This window comes from Spea bombifrons, chromosome 1, assembly GCF_027358695.1.
Source record: "Spea bombifrons isolate aSpeBom1 chromosome 1, aSpeBom1.2.pri, whole genome shotgun sequence".
Classification (NCBI taxonomy): domain Eukaryota; kingdom Metazoa; phylum Chordata; class Amphibia; order Anura; family Pelobatidae; genus Spea; species Spea bombifrons.
This window is the reverse complement of record NC_071087.1, coordinates 83,394,724-83,420,752: the sequence shown is the minus strand read 5'-3', so window position 1 is coordinate 83,420,752 and position 26,029 is coordinate 83,394,724. Positions and strand designations below refer to the sequence as shown.

Here is a 26,029-nt window from a genome sequence, read left to right as displayed (position 1 = left end):
AAAGTTCAACGTTGGTTTCATCAGACCATAACACATTTTCCCACGTGCTTTTGGGGGACTTGATATTTGTTTTTGCAAACTTCAGCCAGGCTTGGATGTTTTTCTTTGTAAGAAAAGGCTTCCGTCTTGCCACCCTACCCCATAGCCCATTCATATGAAGAATACGGGAGATTGTTGTCACATGTATCACACAGCCAGTGCTTGCCAGACATTCCTGCAGTTCCTTTCATGTTGCAGTAGGCCTCTTGTAAGCCTCCCTGACAAGATAGGAGTAATGGTAGCATGCTTGAAGAAGGATGGGCCAGATCCAGTAGTGAGGGAGAGGTTGAAGATATAAGGGGGCGCATAGTCAGAAGGAGGGTGTGGGCAGGGTGGTGACTGTGCACATAGTAGGGGTCGGTGGAAGCAAGGAATTAAGGAATTAAAAGTAAAAAAGAGTCGCTTAGGGTTGTGAGACAGAGAGGAGATGAGGAAATATTAACTAATTTCCTCCAAATGTTCCACAATAAAAGAATCCAGTTATTCCAACATATCTTGAAAATGTCAAGTCTCCTAGTAAAGCACACCACACGTTTTTCGCAAAGCTGCATTTTCCAGCAACAAATATCCACTGTTACGGCACTAACTTAGAAGGCATTGCAAACACAACCATGGTTAAAGTATAGGTAAAAACTAAATTTATCATTCTGTTGTTAATAAGATTATTCCTCTGCAGACTTCCTTTGCTGCATGCAGCTCCAACACACGGGCACGCATATTATTAAACCAAACAATTGTGTTACTGCATAATTAGCTGAATATATCAATTCAGTCATGCATGCAGTTAAAACGCCTATTGGGAACATCCAGTGAAGCACTGATCTGAACTTAAATTTCTTGCCATGCTTGATTTAGTTAACATATGCCGTAATACGATGATCGTTTCCTTAGAACTTCATATTAAAGCATGTTTCGTTTGGAGTTGCAAAAATAATTGCATTAACTCTGTCACTGCTGTATGAGCAATAATTTATTACGTCCTTTGCCAGTACCTTACGGTTTTATCAGATAGCCAGCCCGCATCGCAGTTGTCCAAACCATCCTCGAACGCGGCTTGCAGCTGTTCTGGAGTGGCAATAAAAGCAGAGTTCTCTTGGCAGGAAAGCACAGCCTCCGGGAATGTCAGAGCATACCTGTTGCTGGCGGCCCGATAATGGAAAACGAGTCCTACAGAGGAGAAAGCGCATGTTATTAAATTGCCTGGTTTAAGAGTTAGGCAGTACCAGTGGGCTAAAATATGGAGCTGCTTAGACATCCCATAGCTTTTAGTGGCCTGGTTACAAAATGATGAGGGGAACTGTAAGTGCAACATAGACCTTTCATAATGTTACGTGGCTATTATAGCCGATCACTGAACTATGTAACTATGTATCTGGCACCAAGACGTTAGCAGCAGATGCTTTAACTCCTGTGAGTTGCGAGGTGGGGCCACCATGGATGCATCCTGGTGCCATGTGTTCTCCAGGTAATCAATGCATGTGCACCCAGCCATTCACGTGATTCCTCAGACCAGGCCACCTTCTTCCATTGCTCCATGGTCCAGTTGTTATGCTCACTTGCCCATTGTTGGCGCTTTTGGCAGTGGACAAGGGTCAGAGTGGGCAATGTGACTGGTCTGCAGCTATGCAGCCCCCTGCGTAACAAACTGCGATGCACTTTGTGTTCTGATGCCTTTCTATCAGAACCAGCATTAACTTTTTTAGCAATTTGAGCTACAGTAGCTCATCTGTTACATTTGTCCACAAAGGTCAGCCTTCGCCTCCCTCAGGTGCATCAATGGGCCTTGGCTGCTCATGACCCTGTTGTTGTTGTCGCTCAGATCCTTATGCTAGCCCATTTTTCCTGAAATTTTCTCAAAATTTGTTCAAAATATAATTTGTAGGTGCTGTTTCCCCCAACTTTCCTAAAGTACTAATCACTACTCATAATAAATAATGTACTGTTTTGACATCATAGACCTGGCATTCTCTTAGAGGTCATTAGTTTAAAGGGGACTGGGAATGGTTAGAGGAGGTCAGACTGCTGTGATGTAATACATAGAGGAGGGCTTCAGAAGAAGGAAGTTATCTCAATAAACTTTTAAATGCAATTTTAATGTAAATTTTAAGGGAAGGTTATATACATACCTGGGAACTCTCCGGGTTTGACCTGGAGATTTCTGGGTGAAGCACCTCTTCACTGGTTTTCCAGGTCAAGACCCGAATCCTCCGGGAGCAGTGTCTTGACACACCCTGCTCCCTGCCCATTTCCCCTTTAATTGGGAGTTGTTTCCTGCTGACGTCAGCGGGAACACCCCCGGTGTCAGTGTGCAGTCCTGGCCGCATCCCACAAGATGCCCCGGGTAGCCGGAGCTCAGAAGTTCCCATTCATGGTTATATATAACCTTCATAAAACTTATTGAAGACATTCGTTTCCATAGCATCATGGATTGGTATGAAACATGCGTTGCTTTTGCTGGCCATTGGCCACTAGTAAGACTGGGCCTAGATGGGAATATGCTTTTGGTCCTATTGTTATAGCAACCAGTAGAAAAGTCCTGTTGTTTAAACCATTATAATAGCTGCTGCAAAATAAGACCACCTTTCAAACTTTGCACCAAAACCCATTTTTTTTTACATAAAGTACCCATGATTCCATATGTCATTTTTGCCAAATGATGTAGTTCTAGTTGATTCCTGGGCTCTGTCCAGGAGTTAAGCAACCAGAGAAGTCAATGCTCTGGCCTCACAGGTGTCCAAAATACGTTTTTTTTATCATTTTATGTTAAATCTTATTTTGATTTATATATACCGTAATATTTGCCATGCTGTCCTGTATTGTATACTATCTAAAACTCACATAAAGCACTAGCAAACAGCAGCCACAGAGCTATATTTATCTAAGCTAAACTGGGGCAATTTAATCACTAAACCCTTTTCTTCTGTTGACAGTTCAATAGTCTGATCTGTCAGATTTGCCACACTAGAATAAATAAAGCCTATGACTGTCAATATAATGGGAGTACCAGTTGTGTTTCATCTGAAGAATAATGACCACGGTTCTGCAGTGATTCTTGTTCAGTAGCGTATTGTGTTAGCATACCTCCCAACATTGTTGCAAAAGAGGGACACTTGTTTTAGGGATTATGATAAGAGACGTGGCAGGGTTTTGTATGACATGAAGGGCAACACTTTACATGTGCTGGTCAACAATCCTTTAACATTATAGGTCTCCTAGAAAAACAGTATGCCAGTATGGTCACGCTTGTAGGATAGGTAAGGAAGAATAAAATGGCTGGCATATATAGGTTAACCCAGCCAGGTACCCAGACGTTCAATCTGCAAGTCGTGTGACCTTTGTGACAGAATGACCTGTCATACAAGGCCCCAAGGTAGTCAGAGATGGCTCCAGCCTGGCTGCCAAACAAAGATTGCACAGGCAGGAACTCCATTGTGTTGACTAATCCCATTAACAGGATGGCTGCCGGGGGATATTCAGTAGCTAAAGGGGATTAAAGGTTGGGTTGTCTACATGTACCTGTTTATCAATGTTAATTTATGTTAATGAAGTTCTGTAGATATATGAGTCTATGTTTTACATCAATAAACGGTTCATTCCTGCTGTACTTATTGGGTACACATAGCAGGGTTCCAAGGTGCGCATGCTGGCTGGTGCTGGAAGTTATTCCGGGGACAACAGGAGGATACTGGGTGATCTCTGGGAGTTACTACAGCTCTCTTGGTGAACCCCTTACAACCTTGACCTAAGCATGTTTCATTTATTGAGGCTCATTCACCAAAGTGAACAGCTGAGTTTGCAAGAGAGATTCTACTGCGTGAAAAGCTAATTTGGCCCTGAAAATGCACATTTCATTGGGCAGATACTTAAGAAATATTACTGTATTATGTACTCATCATGCAGGACCACCCATGCCATGCCATTCCCATCCAACCCACTGCACTTGGATGGGAATGATAGATCTCACACACTAGGCAAAACTAAGGAAGTGTCTAGATCACAATGTTGGGTAAGGGAGCTGAGTGCAAGGAGAGAGAGTAAATAATAACTCGTCCACTCAGTCTTAGGTATTCCTTAAATTCATCTATTCTTTTCTGCCCCATTCATTCTATGCACACGATCCTCCTACAAAGCTTTTTTTTACATACGGGGACTCTGGTGCTCTTTGTTATCAGGGGCATCTGGAGTGTAAAACCAGCCATGGGGAAGCAGGGAGCATAAAAATCACAGCTTAGGGGGAGATCAAGAACCATCTGGCTGGTCCTACTGACAACGTCTGATTGTTGGATACAGCTGCTAGCTCTTTCATGGGATTCTGTCTTGTAAACCAAACTATACTCTACCACCTGTCACTAAGTAGCAGCAGTGCTGAATTTTTCTTTGGCATTTCTACTACCAATACAAAAGCTACATTCAGGCATATTTCTAAGGTTAAACCGTCTTAAAGTGGATAGGTCACTTCTGCTCAACAAATTGTGTTTTTTATGTTAAAATAACAAGGTAAATGAAGACATACCTATGTATACTGTGTAGGCCTTCAAAATGGCTCTGTCCTTTAATATTACTCTCTGTAATAATTACAATAGGTGAATGAACGGTAGTTGTTCCTCTTACATACGACAGCACAACAAGAAAAATATCTGTATATGTATTGTCCAATAAAGCAGAGCAGTTTCTCTCAAGTACAGTCCCGCAGATTTACATAATTGATATTAATTACCAGCACAGGCAAGCTGTGAAACAGGCACACTTGGATAGGAGGCAAGGAACAACACAAAGAGCATGGCCAAGCACCAGAGATGGGGTGCGACAGGGAGGAGGTGTGAACAGATGGAAAGAGAGAGGAAGCTGGTGAAACAAGATGGGGAGGGGATGTCGCGAATCAGAAATGTGCAATTACTGCTCGATTCAAGAAATATCTAAATTGAACGCTATCAGTGTGCTAGAGTTAAATGACATACATGTAGAAAGGGAGACATTTTTGGAGGGTGGGCATTTAATTGATGGATTGATGGAAAGGATTGAATACCAATTTAGTGATGGATATTATAGGCAGTGGACGTGAAGGTGATCAGAAATGAGAGGGGATGTGGGCATCCATCATGAGATGGTGAGGGGTGCTTCAACTTATGCTGGCACACAAATGTTCTTAGAAGAGGGGAGCCAGAATCGTAGTTAGGACAGTGAGCCAGGAACCAGGTACTTGGAATGAAGGTGATGCATGAATAACACTAGACTGATAAAGATGTTACACGTGTGCCATAATAGTTCTCTGTGGAAGAGTATGTAACCGAGGGAGTTGTGTGAAAGGTTACAGATACACTGAAAATAAACAGAGATAAAGAAAGACAAAAAAGAGATGCAAACAATGGAAATGTGCTGAGATAAAAGAGAGCGTGAAAGGAAAGAGAATGTGAAATGAAGAAGGGAAACACACAGCCAGTGTATAAAGAACAAGAGGTGACGCGGAAGAGGCATGGCGAGTGCTGGTGAACTCGGGGAATGAGAAAGATGAAATTGAATAAGAAAGCTAGTGGCAAACAAACAGAAATACAGAAATAGAGAGATTTGTCAACTGAAACGAAGAGATAAATGACATGAGCCAGAGTTAGGGGATGACAACTCCAGTCACGCAACCATTTCTACTGGAAGTCTATTAATGATAACATTGCAAAAACCTGCAATAGGTTTACAACACATGGTTTAATAGATGCTGCCAATAATTTCCAAAGTGCTTGTAATAAGCAAAATGTTAGCCTGAAGAAGAATATGATATGCTTAAGAAGATAGGAAACCAGACAGACAAAATAGATCCGTTGGTTATTATCTTCCATTATAATGTTTTTACCACCATCACGGATTCAGAAAGGGAACTGAGGGTGATAGAAACATGGAAGTGTTGATTCTATTAGTAGATAAGATCCATCATGTTCTTCTTCTTTTATCCGCTACAAAAATAAATTGACCTTGACCTTTGCCTGATTCTTAAAATAACCCATGTAAGTTTAAACCCCCTTACTGTATCACGTCAACAATCTATGCTGGATAATGTAGTTCAGTGCTGCCTGGTCCTCAGAATAAGGGAGAAACCGATCATTGTTCGAGCCCTTCCTTGCAACTTACCAGTTACTTCCAAAGGCACAGTATCTTGCTCATCATCTATCCCGAGGACCACCTCGCAACGGTATACTCCTGAGTCACTGGAGCGAGCAGAGGACAAAACCAATGTGGCATTGAAGCGGTTGTGAGGGTATCCAGGGAGTGATACTCTTCCCTCATAACCACGAGCCACCTTAACCACATTCTCACGTGCAACCAACACAGCCACCTCTTTCTGGTCTGACCCAGGCTGTATACGACTCCACTTAATACGTGGGGACTCTAGACTGGCATCCAGGCCTTGCTGGGATTGAGAAGACCGCAACTGGAAAAGGCAAGGAAGAGCCACTGATTGGGCCAGCCCACATTTGACTAGACCGGTCTGGTGTCTGTGGATATGCAGAGGCTTCACACTTTCTTCTGAGCCTGCAGTAAAACAAACATGTGACATCATCTAGACTTAAATACAAGTTCAATGTTTATTCTGCACCACTGTCTCATTCACACTGAATGAACAGCTTTACGTATTCAGGTGACACAAACAGGATGATTTATGTCTCAGGTGCAGACACAAGAAAAATCCTTTTTGCTCCAACGTTCCAAAGTAACATTTTCCACAAAGCAACAGTCGCTCCAGTAAGTAGATGTGTAAATGCAAAGGAGCTCAATCACACTGTATAATGTAGGACCTCCAAGATTTAGAATATTTTACTAACTGATTTAATTATGGAAAGTACACAGGGGGTAATCTCCAAGGGGTAAGGGGTACGCATAATACATTGGCATTATCCAGGTATTTTGAGGGGAAGCAAGGGCCTCCTCCTGGCTCCAACTGTTGACACCCATGGTAAGGTAAAAGAACCTGTGGGTTTTGAGACAAGCTGGCTTCCAACTTAAGCGCTACCATAAAGATGTACTCTTTGAGGGCTGCATTGTGCCTTCAAATTAGGACTTGAATACTACCTTTATTTTCCTACCACTGTACTAAGTACAACAATTGTGTCAAATGAATTGGATCAACAACAAGGTTGAACTTGACAGACTTACTATGTTATGTTACTATATGACTCGACTGACTTCACAATGTTCCTTTAACCTGCACGCTTGAAGGCCCCACTTTAATACATTTATAAAACTCGAGAAGCGACATAACGGGAGTTTCTACAAATTGGCTCCATCTGCTTAGTAAATTAAATAGCTTGTGCTGTTTTGCAAATTTTATGTAAATAAATCCCAATTTACACCTAAACAACCAGTAGTTTAGTGTTATGTAGTTACATGCGTTCTCAGCTTTTGCCATGTTGCTTTTTCACAAACACCCACTAATATCACACTGAAAGGATGGAGGCTCAGTTGAGGCAAAATAATTTCACTTCTCTGGTTTTATACATAAGCAATGCTCGTTAGAACCAAGTAGTGAGCTGCGGGTAGTTGTTTTGTTGTACGGGGTCTATTTCCTCCTCTACCGTCTGAACGTGATGTGTCCTAAATATCAAGCATGCTTAGCATTCAAATTAACACCATTATTTATGCAGCTCTCCTATTGTATTTTTAACAGCAGATACTGTCAGTTTTCTTGTTCCTATGGCACCCGGCCCAAATCAGGTGCCTTCCGCAGCTACCACTATACTGGTTGGGTATAACTGGCTGATCATTCCTGCATCTCCCAGTCCAATAAATGCGGTCTCTGCAGGGCCATATACATTCCACAATGTCAGGTCTGGATCGTGCCCTGCAGTGGTAATGGAAGCTACTCCACCTGATCACAGCTGAGATTAGAGCCAATTTTGTTCTTGTCAGTGGTGTGATCCATCCAGCAAGGATTTATTATTCTGCCTGCCAGAGATACGTATCAACGGGACGAGCTGTGCCCTGCAGCCTAGGGAGGGGAAAGTAGCTGGGGACAGGCATACATCTGTAGTGAGAACACCATTGTGTGCGGCTGTCTCCGTTCCGAGCACGGCTATTGTTCTAAACCATGAATACACTTAGATGAGGAGCAAGGTATCAAACAGGTCCCCCGAGGCCCATTCTAACCACACAAAAACATAATTAGATCCACTTACATTACGGTCTTTTTTCCTTTCTTTGTTAACTCTTTCACTTTCACTTGTGTGGCCTCTGACCTGTTCAGTTTCCTTAGACTCATTATTTAACATGCTTCCCAATCACCCTTCCTTATCATTATAGTCTTCCTTTACATTGTTTATTTGTGTCATTTTTTTTCTTCTACATTTGCAATGTCCTAAGGTGGCTTCATTTCTCCTAGTAAGGGATAATGCTCATGAAAAATGTATGCAGATAAGCTGTATTACATTGCACAGGGAATTTTCTCTCAAGGCTTGTTCTTTTAAACGAACTGCTAGCATCCTCTTACCCTCCCCATTTTCATTTTATTTACTCCCTTAATTTTTTCTGCCTAAATCTACATATCTCTCCAGGCCATTTTTTATGTAAGACTTTCAGTCTTAATTTAGGTCTACAACCGGGTGACCATATGTCTCTGCTACATTATGTTCTTTGAGATATTTTGATGATATCATCAAAATAGATGAGCAAAAGGGAGAATGAGATGAGCATGAGAAAAAGGGAGTGAGAGAGAATGAATATATATATATATATATAAAATTTGCATTTACATAAAAGTATATTACTTTATAACATGCTAATAATATAAATATTAACTCTATGGTAATGGGATACTCTTTACTTGGCTTTTTTTTTTAACATGCATGCACCCCTTCCAGTTCACATTTGGTTGTCAATTACTTACTAGTTACTAGCAATTGAAGGGTTACAACAATTCACAGTAATTATGAATGATTTTTCAAGGATGTATTTATTCTGCACTCCTGATGAGACTGCTTCCCAAACTGTGCAACTGATGATCTGTTTCTCTGCATCTGTTAATTATAATCTGTGTATGGGATCTGCTCTTGTCACAACACCGCCAAGGATTGACTTCTGTCACATAAGAATTAACCAATTCACTGCCAAAGGCATAATATAAAATACAATTAGCCTTTGGCATTTTCTTTAACCTGCTCCCATTGGTACTGTCACCTATGATGATCTGAAAAGGGCTCCCAAGATGAAACCTTTGTTTAATTACCCAGATCCCTTGCTAACTCTGACCCCATTTTTAACTGAATAAGGGTTCAGTAATCCACCGCAGCTGAATTTGTTTCTTATAGTGTTATAGGAATCACAGTATAGTGGGTATGCATTTATGCACAGACAAATATTGGCCAACCATGGCTGACTTTATCGAGATCTTTATAGCAGCTTCCATTTATTTTGTGTATGTTTAATAAATGTGATACGTACTTGCTACTTGTTACATGTTTTACTATTGATACAGGTTGCAAAGGGACCACATTCAAACAAAATCACACAAGTACTGTGTCAACACATGAAATTGCAATGTGGCAAATGTGAGGATGCCTTTGTGATGTGTTTTGGAGGCCTTTAATCCTAAACTCCTAGACTGGCCGCTCAGTTTAGCTGTTAGTTCTTCTCTATTTTTAATTATAAAACATATAGTCCATCTGCTTGCATCACAAGTGTATCCATAAGGACCTTGGGCTATGAACCCACATCATGTCTCTATCCTGTGTATGGTCTACTCTCACCTTTGTCTTCAATATTCTAGTTTAACAACATGGAGTACATACATAAGCATCTGCTTTTTCTTAAATTATATATACAGACTTTCAGGTACTTGTAAAGGTAATATTTACCTGCAGCAGATGCTATGCTGATGGTCCCAGAGACAACGAGCCATATTCCAAGCATTGTTAACCTTAAATGAAAAACGGGTACATTATTAGTTCAAAAGTACAACATATTGTAATATTCCATGTGTATCTACTAAATTGTAACTAACGATACTGAATTCGAAGTTCAATCCCTAATATTTGTATAGCACTATGGATGGCAGTGTTAAACAACATAAAAAATATATAATTAATATGTCACCTCTATTCAAGACGCCATTTGGAATTGTAACTTATGAAGGAATCAGCTCCAGTGTGTATGGTCCTGGAATTCAGCTCATTCACCCTGAGAACTTAAGTTTGGAGCAAACACTTTGAGACTCATGGACACATTCTGAGAGCTCTATACCTCCTAAATACTCACCAATCATAGGCAAGTTAGGGAGATCAGAGGATCTCCACTGACCCCATATAGAGCTTTTACAGAACAGACCTCAATTGAGAGCAGCAATATGATGTCATACCCTAGCGTTCTTCTTTAATACATTGCAAGGTGGGTGGACAGGTGAGGTTGATGGATGGTCCTACCTCTATTCCCACCTGTAACTACACCCCACCCTGCTTCCAACACCCCGACAAAAGTGCCCCTCTTTAGACACCTAAAATATTGGGGGTAGGGAAGGCATCTTTTATTAGAGTTGAGAGAAAAGAGGGACTGGGGAAAGAATACAACTGCTGCAATAACACACATGGCTCAGCGATAAGATGGTGTTATGGAGAGCGTGTGCATTTTACGTCAACAAAAGATATCATAGAGGGCAGTAAAACAGCGTGATTGTGTAGCTTCTGAGCTGCGTGGTGGGCGTCTGCAGAAGAATGAAACCTCTGAAGGGCAGGATATTGTGGATATATTTGCTAATTAGCTCAATTCAAAAGGCTGACATTAAAGCTTTCTGTGACTTCTTATTCTGTTACATGTAAGCCAGGCTGGTTAATACCACAAAGCATCACCAGTCAGACACTGGTTCAGAAATCCACCTAATTGATTCCTTTTGTAATGTAGTCCTCGGTTAATTGGAGACAGGATTAAAAAAATTGACATATTGCTGTTTTGTTACACAGTATCCCTGTTTTTTTTATTTATTTATTCAGTTTCTTAGAGCTTGCAATACAGTGATGGTACAAATGCTGGCCAAAGTAATTGTCTCTCTGAACACACCGGTGACCAAAAAACAGCTTTGCATCAGAGCAACCCAGTTGGGTAATTGCTCCGCTTGCCAGGCTTCACTGTCAAGTCAAAATGTCCTGCTATTGGGAGAAGATCCCTTCAAGTGGCTCAAATAATAAAGCATATACAAGAAAATAGATTCACAGAAACCCCATGAGAAGAGCACATAAAGGATTCAGCAATCAGGTAAACGATGCCTAAAGTAATTTTTACACTAGATACCCTGGGGCTATATGTAGAACTTCAAGCAAACACACAGTAAAAAAGAAGTGTAATCTGGTGGGCCAAACTATTAAAACGCAGAGCAAATCAGAAGTTCACAGAACAGCAGAACAGTATCACCACTCGCACCTGAAGGTTTCCTTCAGCGTTCCACGAACTATCTCCAGGTTCCAAACAAGCAAATCATAGTTTTACTGAATTTGGCTAATTTTTTGATAGATGCAATCACAATCCAGAGTGGCCAACCTGTTGCTCAAGGGAACATACATACCAGACCTTCACTATGACATAATCCACTAACATTTGCCCTCACTTAGAAATTGATTATCATCCTAAAACCCTTCAAGAACTAGAATTTGGCATGCTATTTAATGTATGAGTATTAATGTAGGAGACTGTCCCCTCTCCGTCCATTAAATGACGTCCTTTATATTTGACTGAAAAATCATACATTAATGGTTTTATAATTTGCATAATGAATATGGGGATAGCTACAACATACGCAAGATCAATTTTGTAACACATGTAGATTGTGTTCTCTCATCCAAATGTTTTTTTTATCAATACAGTGTGGAGGTCTGCTCCTTTTGTGCCATTACATGCAAATTTAGCAGTTAATTTGCATATAATCCAACAGCCAAGTCAAACGTACTCATATAGTAGTTATATTCAGTTATACCATGTCAATAAAAAAAATCTTCTTAGATGATTTTGTAACTTCCATCAATCTACCGGTAAAACATAATCTACGTGTCAACAAAATAATTAGGTTCCAGATTCCTGGCAATCTAGATCAAGAAATATCAGTAAGTGGCTTGACCCCCATACCATTGCCAAGACTTTCCACTGTGAGTTTATTTAGGAAGCTGTTTTTTAAAGCACAGAAGACATTCATATTATAAACAACACAAGAATGACAAACTGACTCCCTACTGCCATGTCTAGAGCAGAGGTAGCTGGCCCCATACTGAAACAAAGAACACGCTTCTTATGCTATTCTTAATAAAAAGTTATTTCTGGATAGCAGCGATAAAACTGCAATAATGCATTATGGGTATATTTGTAAAAGGAACATGGCAGCTGTTCACTGAATTTAATGGGAACAGAAGGGCTGGTCAAAAGTGTAAGCCGAAGAGAATAGAGGGTCAAAGTTCAAGGGGTCAAAAGAATAAGACTGTCCATTAGGATTCGCCTGGGGACTCTGGAATACATTATTCTATTAACTTCTTCTAACCCTTTGTTCAAGGTTTATTATGAAGGGCCATCATTAAGAGGAAGACTTTGGTGAAGGAATAAAAGAATAACAGGTCATGACAACATTATGTAAGATTTTAAGGGACACATAAAACTGAAATAAGGTCTGACAATATTGTGATACATGGCCTGAAAACATCAACTACTGCAATTCATCTGTATATTGTATATATATTTTTTCTGGGCTGGTCTTTTAGTTAAAGCCAAGTCACGTTTGTGCCCCTACTTTCTGCTTTGCTATCACATACACAAGCAACTGGAAAATATTGGTGGACCACTAATCCTCATACCTGGGAACTCTCCGGATTTGACCCGGAGATCTCCAGGTGAAGCACCGGTTCTACGGCTCTCCGGGTTAAGATCCAAATCCTCCGGGTTGCACTCCATGCCCATTTTCCTTTTAAATAGGGGTGTTTCCTGTTGATGTCAGCGGGAACCCCCTGACATCGGTGGTAACTCCCACCGACTCCTACTGTTCTCTTTTATGGTGGAATCCTCCTCTCCCGCTTCTACCAATTCCCTCTTTCTTGTCCTTTGAAGTACATTGCGTCTGTCTTTTCTCTCCACTTCCCTGTACGTTGCTGTGATTTACCGGTCTCCTGGACCTGCTTCCCAATTCTTTGATCAGTTTGCTGCATGGCTCTCTCACTTTGCTTTCTCCACCATCCCTATTCTAATCCTGGAGGACATCGATATAACGATTTGATGACCCATCCTGTTTCTAACCTACTATAACTCTCCTCCTCTTTTGGTCTATCACGATGGACCACCTCCTCCATGGTCCTTTAAGGCCATCAACTTGTTGCATCGAAAGGTGTTCACGTGCTGCTGAGCGTCTTTCTTGAATTAGTCATGGATAGCATCCCATTACCTCTCTGGAATTCCCTACTCTGTTCCATCAGACTTTCACCCTCTTATGCGAATTTCAAAAAACCCACCTTTTTTGAGAAAGATACAATCTTTCCTCCTAACGCTCAGCCAGCACCCTAATCAACTCATCTGAATTATCAACAACCCCTACAGTTTATCCTTTATTCAATCAAAAACTGCTACGGGTCATCCTTGATTTAATCAACTCATCTCCTACTGTTTCATTTCCCCCTCAACCCCTCAACCACCCACTAGATTGTAAGCTCGCAAGCGCAGAGCCCTCTTTTCTTTTTCCACCAGTATGTGTTAATGTGTGTTATTTTAAATTATTATACTGCTTCATGAAATCTGCTAGCTTATATAGCGTATATAAATACGTTAAATGTAATATGTAATGTGTTGCACAATGATGACATCTGGAGCTTTCTATTGTTGGTTTTTACTACTAATGTGGCCCTGAAGAAAATACATATTGAATTGTGGGAAGTTATATTCGGGTAAATTTGACATAAGCGACACACTGTATCCCACAACTTCCACAGAATCGTCTGTAAGCTGGTTGTAGAGGCAACATCAAAACAGACCGAGCTACTGGCACAGAAGGACACAATTTGGCTGTTTGTTATTGAGTCTGGGACCTAGACAAAGAGTAATTAGATAGAAATCACAGACTGAAAACAGGCACCTAGCCCAGAATATCATCCACTACATGGACTGCCGGAGGTAGGGAGAGCAAGTATAAATGGAAGGAGGGGGTATACCAACAATAACATTGTGTGGCTAAACAAGGAAGAAAGAGAAGGAAATAAAAGAAGATGGCAACATGAATTAAACAGGGGAAGAACAAAGATATATGTATAAATGTGTATACATATGTATAAATGTATATACCTGTATCCATCTATCTATCTATATATATATATATATATATATATGTGTGTGTGTGTTCTTGTGTATTATCTTACATGTACACGTAAACGTTATATATTGTATATATGCATTCCATATGTGTATATAGTCAATACTCGTTATATGTGAATATATTCATACATGTATCATAAGCACTCAAGTACACACGGTAGATAATCCAGTGATACTTTGTTCTAACAAAAATATAATAACGCAAGCACTTGAATGTCAATCTGAATACATGGAAAATCCTGTGTGTTGATGAGGGAAATGCTTTCAGAATCCTGACCTCTTCTGTGTATTTACCAAATCATTGATGGATTTTGTGCTTCACAAACAAGATGGATATTAGAGCTGTAAAAACACTCATTTCTCAAACAACTGATACTGCGATGTCCACTTTACAAAAATATATAACACCAAAAAGAGTTTTTTTTTTTTAAATGAAATATAATCAATTAAATATTTAAGTAAAATATAATTTTTGCTTCCAAAATATATAAGTTACGCATTAAATGTGAGTTACAATACTTCACCATGGATATGCCATTTCCAATAAATAATTAAAACATATACATATTATGTTTGTGCCTGTATATATATATATATACACAATGTATTGTAACATGGTTAAAGCTAACATTTCATGGGTAATAAATGCCTTCAACTAACACGGATCTGCAGGGATCCAGAGCTTCTGTTCGTACATTCTTCACAGATGGCAGTTTAGGGCAATTAAAACAGTCTACAAAATATAATTAACACGTTTTGAGGCAGATAATGAACAAACATTTTAACTCATTCAGCAAACTATGAAAAATAACAACTTGCATTTTTAGGGAGGAATGGAAAGGAACAACCAGCTGGTCATGGTCCTCTGTTGAGTCATATATCTATATGGATGGGGTTCCATAGAGCCAAAATACAGTGAATGAGGATGCTGAGATATGTTTGTGGTTAGAAAAATGCTTTTGTTATTTAATACGTTCTGATTAAGCAGAAGCTTTTAATATCGACTTTGAGTTAATCATGCTCTTTTATTATCTGCAACCAAAGCACCAGGATGATCCAAAACCAGATTGCGGTAGCCCAGAGTAGAATGCTGGTGACCCCAGATAAGAAGTTTCACTATCGCTAGGTAGGCCAGACAAGAACTACACTTACATACTTTATACTTCTACAATAGGTTGACTCTAAATACTACCCAAGAGGATGGGACACATTAGTAATAAGAAATGACACTGCAAATGGGAAGGTAACAGATTTCTATTGGTAAGTTTTAAACTGACTACACTATTACACGGGATTAATAAAAAATAAAGTGTAAAATGGGAAATCTTAGAAAGTGGCGCATATTGGGTCGTACTTATATATGTTTGTAATTTATGGATCTGATATGTGAACTTCTGTTCAGCCATACTATGTGAACAGCTATTGGTTCATGGTGGTGGAAAATGATACTAACAACAGGACAGCACAAAAATAAGAAAACTAAGAGAACTCTCTTTACATAAGTAATAAATAATATAAAATAAGACCCACAGCCCACCCACAGACTAGAGACGTAAGCACTTGGCAAGGTGTAAAAGTGACAATTAAGGCATAAATGCCATGAGTCACATAATGATAATTAAAAGCCACCACACCGCTCCAATTGTCTAATACGTTATAGCTTAAAATAATATAGTAGGTAGCTGCAATTAGAACTATGGGAAAACGTAACCTTGTTATATATAGTTATGAAAATAGAGGTGTTTGAAGTACCTTAAGGCTATGATATAATGGCTAAATCCTATGCTGAACATCTAATGGCCTTATATTGGGCAGACAAGTTACAGCTGCGACTACGAAAGATGTATCTAAACTGCCTCCAAAATGCAATATTGCTGCCGGAAAATAAGAAGCAACAAGACTAATAGTTTTAGGAATTGTTCGTTTTAGATGGGATTTGAAACATCTCATCTCACCGGTTGAATTATACACTATGCAGTCCATTACGAGGGACTCGAATCCGCGTAATGCATGGTATAAAACATGTGAATCTTTAAAACCAAAATAGGAGCCAATAACAGAGAGTTAAATGAAGAGTCTATAACGCTGGCAGCCATGTCCTCCCAACACCCCTATGATGCAGGTATGTTAATAGCTTCCTGTGCCATACAAGTTTGCAATACATCTATCACTACGACAGCTCATGAATAATATATGGTAGTTTAAGGATATGCAACGGCAGCGAACACTGATTAATTTCCCATTAATAGTCATGCACAAGTGTAAAGAAAGAAAGACATTAGCATGCAAATTGTTTGTGTGCAGTAAAGGGATGCTCTGTTTTGCATCCCCCAGTATCGCTTTGAATTACTACTAAATCATCTGCAATCGAAAGCCAAATCATATGTGTATTTAAATTACAACAGCTGCTTGGGTTTGTTCGGTTGACAGATTGGAACACAAAAAAGATTCCGGGTCACACTCAGTGTTCCCTCTAAGCTGTGCGCTTGTGCCCGCGCACATAGCTTTTTTAGAGAGCGCACATGTCCAAAAAGTGTGCGCACAACAGTTTTTCCCCAAAAAAGAAAAAAATAATAATTTTTTTGAAACTTTATGCGGTGTGGATATTGTGCGCACAAAATTTTTGCTCTGTGACACGTTTTGCACAAGAGAAATTTTCTGCGCACGCCAACTAAGAAAAATTAGATGGAACATTGGTCACACTCTAAACTGATTGGGCAAGACCTTCCGCACATTGTGCAGCAACATACTGTCTATTCCCTGTATGTATATATATATATATATATATATATATACATATATATGTATATATAATCATGTATTTTTGGTTATAGTTACTCTCACAGAAAAGAGGGGCATAGCTAGGGAAAATGGGGACAGATGGTTTTACGGTTGCTAAAAGTGCCTGGCCTTCCTTAAGAGGTCAATGTGCAGGTAAGGGGGTACTGTACTTCAAGTTAAGGGTGAGCCAAAAATATCTCTTATATATTACTAGAGCCTTTATTTGGGACAACTAACACGCAACTGGCTTTTCAATCAATCTGTCCCTTCCCTGTCCCTATACCCACCCTGGTGTTTGTATGTGTGTATGTGTGTGTATCATGTTGCTCCACTGCAATTAATGTTCAAAGTGTGTTTAAACAGCATAAAATCTGTTTGCCAATGAAATTGTGCCAATAGTATTATTGGGGTTTGTAGCTATCAGGATGTCATGAAGACATCAAGATAACCTCATCATGAAAGGAGAATAACCAATGCCGTCTTTTAGGCAGGAGCAAGTATGGATCCTGCCTTGGACCCATACCTTGGATGTAACACAATACCCCTGTTTACGGTTCTCTCCCTCACCTTTGCGGTCTTTGCATCACTGAACGAAGAAGAGCACAAGCAGGGACCACAAATGAAGGAGAGGAGGAGCCCCACTTGCCCATTCCTAAGGATAAAATGGCACAACAAACCCCAATGATAGCCCTTTCTTAATCCAAATTTCAGGGTACCACATTTGCTGCACATGGGCTCCAAGTAGAAGACACACAGTTTTGTTATAATAATGAGAAACCCAACGAAGACACGCACATTTAATTTACAGGGTAATGGAATCAGTGCAGACTGTATATATTACACCATTATTAGATTTCTTCTACTAATTAATAAATGGTTCTGCTCTGATAAACACACTTATTATGTTTCTGTAATTATTGCTTGATAGAATACATTTACACTTCTCTTATCTGTTATTTGCACATCTCACACATTAAAAGAGCCATTTTATCACCCTACCCCCTTATCGCAGCTTTGACTTCTAAGTGTCTGATGATCGGTTTCTGTAACGACTGCCATCACTCAGGAGCACACACCACAGGCGTTTCTCGCCCTGGTGCATCTAGGAAGGGTTTGAGCCCCAAGATAAGGGGACAGGAACCTTGATGATCACAACCGTGTGGTAGGCAGGTATAAATAGGCACTGTGTATAAGTGGCAAAGCACTGTAGGAATAGCCGGGTACCTGTATAGGTAATACTGCAGGTAGAAATCCAGGGAAGGTAACATCAGATGCCTCGTAGAAATCCAGAAGCAAAACTGGGTTCGGTACACTAAGCAGGTAGTCAGACAAGCTGAGGTTGGTACACGAAGCAAGTAGTAAGACAAGCAAGGTACGATACACAGGTCAGGTCAGCAAGTTACAATATTGCAGGATGGTCAGACAAGCCAGGAGTCAAAGTATAACGTTCAGGAATAAATTCACCAGATAGGTAACACAGGACGACACTAGGGTGATGCAGAATAACAGTTCTGGGGTTTTAAATCCTACTCCTCTTGTTGCCTGTCACCAGCGTGCCCCTTATTACATGTTATCCCAAAGGATAAGGTTGCCAAGGTTGGCTCTCTGTCATTTATAACAAAGTCAGTGATATAAAAATGTTTTTGTCTCAACCTCAACTTGCCCACAACCCATAGTTTATTGAATAAACCCCAGTATGGCTATGCTGTAATAGAAATGTACCTAAAACATGTAAAGGGACTCAATAGGAAATCATTGTCTTTTGGAACTGTACCGTAAGACAATATATTATTGCCTGGATTGTGACAGCAAACAGAAAAGAATGCCATTTGGAAGAACATTTTATGTATTCATAGAATAACATCCAAGTCAAGGTAGTGGTGTGACTTGAATGCACCCCCAACTGTCAAAATCACAGAATTGTATCATTGCACAGCGAGTCATTTATCAAACCGGGAAAAGTACCTGTAATAAGAATTGCTCAGTAGGCCGCTGGCCATCGGATATACCCAACCGCACACTACATGAGCATAAAAATGTAGAGTGCAGCCACGTATATCTAGCCTTCAGCCACATTTACGTCGCTAGGCAGCCGCTGGCCTTAAACTGCCAGGCCTGCCTTGTGGTCGCCAGTCTGGTGCTGCTAGTGGCCGAATATCTCTTACCAAATTGTGTGTTCCTATGACTTCTGTCAGACCAAGGAGCATGAAAAGAACGTGCCAATGATAAACACGTTTCTCTTTAAGCATGCGTCCCAGCATTAAAAGGGCCCATGAGGGTATTTACTTAGCTACTCACATTATTGTAAGTTGTATAGCTGATACCGTCATCATACACACTGCATATTCTGATTTCCTAAAAAAAATGGTATTATGTGTTGATTTATGTAGCACTGCTGTAAAAATGAGGTATAATTTGAGTCTAGCAGATTTAATTGGTCAATCAGCCCTTGCATTGCACGAGTTTGTAGACAGAGTGTATATTATCTCAATTTATCTGTTTCTAACATGTATTTTTAATTAACTTTGCTGCGTTTTAACTGTTAGCTGTCTATTACATGCGTTAGTCACCCAGCCGAATCATGAGATCGGTAAGGAAAACGGATTATAAAATAAGCAAAAAAGACTCCTGGCTCCCGTTGCCATCAAGACGTTATGATTGAGACCAAGGAAGCCAAAAAACACGAGGCACCTTTAACCTTTAGACTGCCATGAATCAGTTCAACCTGGAAAAAAAGCTTTGGGAGAATCTTAACTCATGCAATGCTGAAGTGATGTTACATGGCTGACTCATGCAACAAGACATAATTTGCTTTCTATAGATCGTTGCCATGGAAATTCCAGCTCATATCTTGTGATATTTAACATCTAAAACCTTTCAGCATATTAGATATGCATTAACATTTTACATCACTAATGGAGTCCAACACAAGGCATCTACAAACGGTTAAATATACGGTAATTAAGTTATTATTACCAGTATCTAGGAATGTAATATTGTGTAATATTGTGTAATAGAAATATAATTGATCCACTGGTGAAACTTTTTGCTCCATTGCCTAAACATGATTTAACCTATTCCTTTACCATTATTTTCTTCTCAGTTTTATCATGAAGGGGAGGGTAAGTGACTTTAAGCTCAAGGGGGGGGCATTAAAGGGGTGGTAATGCTCAAGAAATCCCACTGGTTCACTGACCCTTGGGTGCATGTGATGCTGTGCGCGTGTAAAGTTATTGGTTGCATGCGTCTGTGCATTCCCAAAGCGTTCTTCAATAGTGGTTGGCTTTACCACATCGCCCATGTTTTCACGATACATGCATATTTCACATGGTGCCAGCCAGACCGTGTAAACAATGTGGAACATGTAATTGAGTAACTTATTCCCTCCTGTGGGTTTATACATAGTACATGCTACAGTATATGTCCTGAGAAAAAGGGTCAGTGTGGCTCCCCTTGCTCGTCTCCATCCAGCACAATGGGTCATCACAATGATATGGCTTAGGCTCCCCCATTGCACATGGAAACACACTGCAGGAAAGAGGATGGGGTGACAGGTTTCTCTAAATGAACCAATATTGTAAAAAAAATGCATATCTTCCCTTAAACTGCTTAGTATTAATTCCAGAAACTGCTGTATTATTGTGTGAATACTGCTTAAAACCCTTGTCGCTCAACACTCTAGGCAGCGCTGTATAAGTAAGTAAAACACATGTACAATCCAAGGAGGAAGAACTGGCAATCACTGTAACTTATCAAATAAGGGGTCCATTGCCCCCCCCGCCATGCTTTCTCTGATCCCTTGTGGGCATAATATCTCATAATTTATCAGACTCTAATATAGAAACAAAAGATATAGAGACTCAGAACGTAGTGCTTGATCTTGTCTTAGATTCAGGATAGCTTTATGCCTATCCCATGGATGTTTAGAGTCCCTCATTGTACTAACCTCTACCACTTCTAAATGGAGGCTGTTCCAATTATCTACCAGCCTCTAATGGATTTTTTTTTTTTTAAAAATATCCTGCAATTCTCTTGATCAAAGAAATGTATTCAGCAATTGGGATTTTGCAAGTACAGGGTGTTTTTCAGCATTTTTCGGCATTTTTCTGAAGTACGGTATATAAATGTAGCTCTTTCATATTATTAAAATGGCTTGGTTTTGCAAATGTCTGAATTCTACCAACATTTATCAAGCCCAAGGGCAGAACTCTAGCTAAGTGGAGTTCAATCAATCATAATATGGTCATCGCCCTATCTACATCCTAAGGAAGAATTCGATGAAACAGAGGCTCCTCGCTGCAGGACTATAATGGAAATGAAGGCGCCAAATTGCTATATTTTCTTTCTCCAGCTGATAATGCTACAGCCTTGTCTCGTCTTCCTTTCTTTAGATAAATTAACCTGGAGGATCATATCCACCCAGAACCCTTCCCTGCCCCTTATCTGTTCATTTCCAATATACTCCAGGGTCATTCACATTAATTCGCTCTTCTTTCTTTTTTCCTTTCTTCTCATTTATCAACCTCAGTTAGGAAAGATCTCAGTTACAGTTACAAAATACAAGACTTGGGGTATTTATAAGGCTGCACGATGTGCCAAAAATAACCACTTCATTTTAACATAAAGTCATTTGTAACTTTGCCTTATGTTGCATTAATGTGACATAAGTGACAGATAGCTCACCAGACAGGTAGGATAAACCAGGATTGAAGAAAGATGATATAAAGGGTTGGATTTATTACAGCTTTTATCCCCAAGTGCCATAAAGGTTTTAAGAGGACATTTCAACATAAATATCAATGATATATCACATAGGATACATTTTTGTAAGGTTGAGGATGTTGCAAAAGTGTATAATGGGTATCTATCTATCTATCTATCTATCTATCTATCTATCTATCTATCTATCTATCTATCTATCATTAGATGACTTGGCACCTCAAAGAAAACTGTATTTTGTATACATATATATTAGTATATGTGTGTACATATATTATATTTTTATGTTTCAGTGCAAATAAAAATGACCCTAAAGTGCTGAAACACTGGCTATGGCTAATAAATGATCTAGTCACTATAAAACATATTAAAGGTATATAGAGAGATTTATAGATAGATTACATTGGTTACATAGAAAATGTATACAGAAGCATGTACCCATAGCTCCATTCATACAGTGGGAGTGACAATGACAAATAGTACCCAGTTCATTTTCTAATATCACACACTTGCTCATATTTCTTTTCACCCCTATTAATTTCCCCATAACTGCCAACAGTACTCTAATGGCACACCTGCTCCACACAAAGTCAAGAGTAACAAATGCCAGTTATATTGCCACAATGGATTTCATTCCAGCCCCTGAATACATAAGAAATAAAATGTATATATGTCCATTCCCCTTGAGAAGTCTGAAGTTGTTCTGAAATGAGTGCAACCATTTGCCAAAAATACAATTTGATTCAAAACTAGAGTATTCTGTATTCCAGCAAGACATTTCAATTAATTAAAGCCCTCATTGGCAGGAATAAGTTAATTGTATAACACAATTTTCTGCACTGGCTCTGTTAAGTTCTAACATTTCAGAATCTTATGTGTTATCATTCTTTTTTTTTTTTTTTTTTTTTTTTTTTTTTTTAGCTAGGTCAGCTTTATGGCAAATACAATTTTAGCTCATTATCCCAGGAAAATAAGGGAACTTTTTTATTTTACATGTAATTGATGCATTTTTTCTACCAAACTGATACTCAAGGGGTTAACTGCAATATATATATATATATATATATATATATATATATATTGCAGTTGATATATATATATATATATAATGTAATAGTAAATTATTACATGGATGTAAATATAATATGCAACAATATATTTTTGTGGTTAACCTTTTGAGTACACATTACATATTCATGCAGAGCACACAGTCTTAAAAGCATGGTTACAAAATGGCATTATTTATTGTAATTAAATTAGAGTAATGCTATTTTATTTAACATTGTAGCAAAACAATCCCATTACCAATGTTTAATTAAGTCATTATTATTTCCCCCATGGTGTTAAATTGAAATTAAAAACCAAAACATACAGTATCTCGTTTAAAAGCAAGCACCCTAATGAAACAGATAAGGGATAATCGGAAATAGACTGTGTTTTATACAATTGCCAGGCTATTCAACAGAAATCCCATTAATGTTTCTTCTTTCCAAAAGCAGAGCCTCGGTGGACACGGAAAGGTTTATTAGAAGGATAATTGAAAGCACTTCGGATGTAGAGTAAATACGAGTCTGTGGGCTCTAGCAGATCACACATATGTGATCAGAAATTAAAATAATAAGATATTACCTGCTTAGATGCTGTCGATCCATGGCTAAAGTCTTCAGGATTGCATTGATAAAAGCCCTCCAAGATGCAGCTGTTGTGAGTCAGGCTGAGAAATAGAAGCTGGCACTAGAATCACCGAGGGACTGTCAGCTGCCCTGATGATTATTGGCATAACACGGGCAAGCGGTGCACCGGGCATCCAGGTCTACTTGGGTACCAGTGAGGAGAGAGAGGATCTAGGAGGACAAGTCCTTGCAAGGGGTGTGTGTCTAATAAATCGGTCCGGCGTCACTGCTCCCTCACTGCCCCTTCATCCTGCAGTGCTGGGGATGCCTGGGGTTAGGGTCTGCACTCATCAGACCCTTGAACCTCCGCTGATCTTAGACAGGAACCATCAGGAAAGCCTGGATGAGAGACTGAGGGGAAGACCCTGCTCTCTCCAGTCCTTTAGTGAAGGTGGGGGAGACGAGAGGCTGTCTGGTATGAGCATGCGTGTGAATGGGGGGTTTAACTGCACCCTTTCTTGCCAGTAATGGGATTTTAGCCCAGGTGCTGCACTGCAGAAATGATGTTACCATGAGAATAAAGTGTGTGTCATATAAAGGAAGTTGCCATTTCTGCTAATGGTATTCTACCACCTGCAGTGCATGTAGAAATGTGTGGGGTTTTTTTAGGGCTTTTAACTCTTGCTGCTCTTCTGTGTAAGGAGGGTGTAAGGGATGAAGGTGACCTGTGAGACGTTCTGTTGTCACAAATACATGAGGTGAGGGGAGAAGATCTGGTGCTTGTGGAGTGGGGAAAGGGTAAAGGCAGATTAGAAGAGCTAGGGCAGTTCATGTGTGGAGAGAGTTGAAATGGGTAAGGGTACAACAACACAAGCTGGTGGAGATTTACATAGAATATTAATAATAGAAAATGGAGTCAATAAGGAAAGGGTGGGAATTAGGATTTAAGTGATAAGAATGGTCAGAATAACTGTGTAAGGATAGGATAACAAGAAAAAAAATATTCAAATTTACAGAGAGCTAAATCATAGAAAAGCAGCACAAAAGGATCTAGTCAGGATGTAAATGTCGCCCTAAAGTCCTTGTTACTCTAGTGGATACATATGGGATTACACAAAGAACTCAAAGCTTCAGATACTAACCCAAATGTTTGAACCAGAGCAGCCCATGGGGCAAATGCTCCCTTATTTGCCCTCCTCATCACCATGTGAGAAAGAAAGAAAGAAAGAAAGAAAGAAAGAAAGAAAGAAAGAAAGAAAGAAAGGAAGGAAGGAAGGAAGGAAGGAAGGAAGGAAGGAAGGAAGGAGGAGCTGGTGTGGGAAGGTAAGCAGGAATGGTCAAGGGGGTCCCAGGGAATATATGGGGAGATGAGAGCAAGAGAAGTGAAAGAGAAGAATAACTAAAAAGTTTAATTGAGAAAGGGAATTGTGATATATAGCAAACAGGAACTAGTATGGTATTTGGGGCATAACGGGAAAGAAGAGTAAAGGACAGACAGATAGCAGGTCAGAGAAAATGGTACACAGAGCTTGTTTGTAGCAAAATGTTTCATCTTGCTGAATTAGCTGTGAGCTCATTCACCATACAATTGAATATCTCTGAGACTATAAAATCATTCCCAGTATAATATGTAATTACTAACAGAAGATCCCAATAAAACGTAGCGTATAAATATACATCCCCATCTCCTATTCCAAGAGAGAAAGACCTCATTCATTTTGAGTAATCTGCCCATTAATGTCCTTCCCATAGAGTATCTGTCAGTTTCACAAATATGGCAATAGAATAGTTCTCTGTTTAATATGTTTGTTTGTGTGTGGCATATAAACTTGTTTTGCACCATACTTTGACCAGAGTTTACCAACTGTTGGAATGGAGACACATTTGGATAGGGAGCATATTCCATTACCTAGAGATCACCATTAATTGTACAAAATGTATGTTTTTTTTCCAAGCAGATCTGGGCCATATGTCACCAATGAACCATCAATTGTACAGAATAATACCTTCATTAAAGTGATTTAAGAAAATTGTGACTATGGATCAGAGAAATCCTTTGTGGCAATAGCCCACATGTTTTCTTATTGAATGAGACAGCAATGCTAATATTCCTTACTGACTGGAACAGAAATCTGGCACAGTACATGTCATCAAATCAGCAACTTGGCAGAGATAGTTTTATACCTCCAACAAATGATGTCACAAGAGGAACTCGATAGAATGGAAAATAAAAACAAAATAAATCACCAAAAATAGCAAAACAAAAACGTGCAGTTATGTACCATGATTTTAGTCGAAAACTGGATAATTAAAATATTTATATTAATAGTAATAGTCAATTTATTACCGTATAATATATAAAAATAGCAGCATTACTCTAGCAAACCTTAAGTGCATCCACAAAACATTTTTGTTAACCATGGGTGTCCTTATATTACCACCATTTGAGGCTGTTATAACAGACCTTAGTTCTGTATATACTCATTAGATACATGTCCTAATTCCATGTGCTCCCTAGACTGAGATGCATGGGTAGTCTATTCATGTTAATCCTGCTGCAAAGGAATCAT

At 39.4% G+C, this 26,029-nt stretch overlaps 1 protein-coding gene across 1 annotated transcript in view; it reads right to left on the bottom strand.

Annotated features, from left to right (window-relative positions):
• NCAN (neurocan) overlaps positions 1–23,846 on the bottom strand; it is a 52,707-nt gene extending 28,861 nt beyond the window's left edge. The window contains exons 1-4 of the mRNA XM_053465739.1: positions 23,476–23,846; positions 9,876–9,937; positions 6,160–6,561; positions 1,032–1,206 (exon numbers count right to left, since the gene is read on the bottom strand). Of these exons, the coding sequence (XP_053321714.1) occupies positions 1,032–1,206; positions 6,160–6,561; positions 9,876–9,937; positions 23,476–23,498 (662 nt within the window). The 5' untranslated portion in view covers positions 23,499–23,846. The remainder of the gene's footprint in view (positions 1–1,031; positions 1,207–6,159; positions 6,562–9,875; positions 9,938–23,475) is intronic.
• Between the last annotated feature and the right edge of the window lie 2,183 nt (positions 23,847–26,029).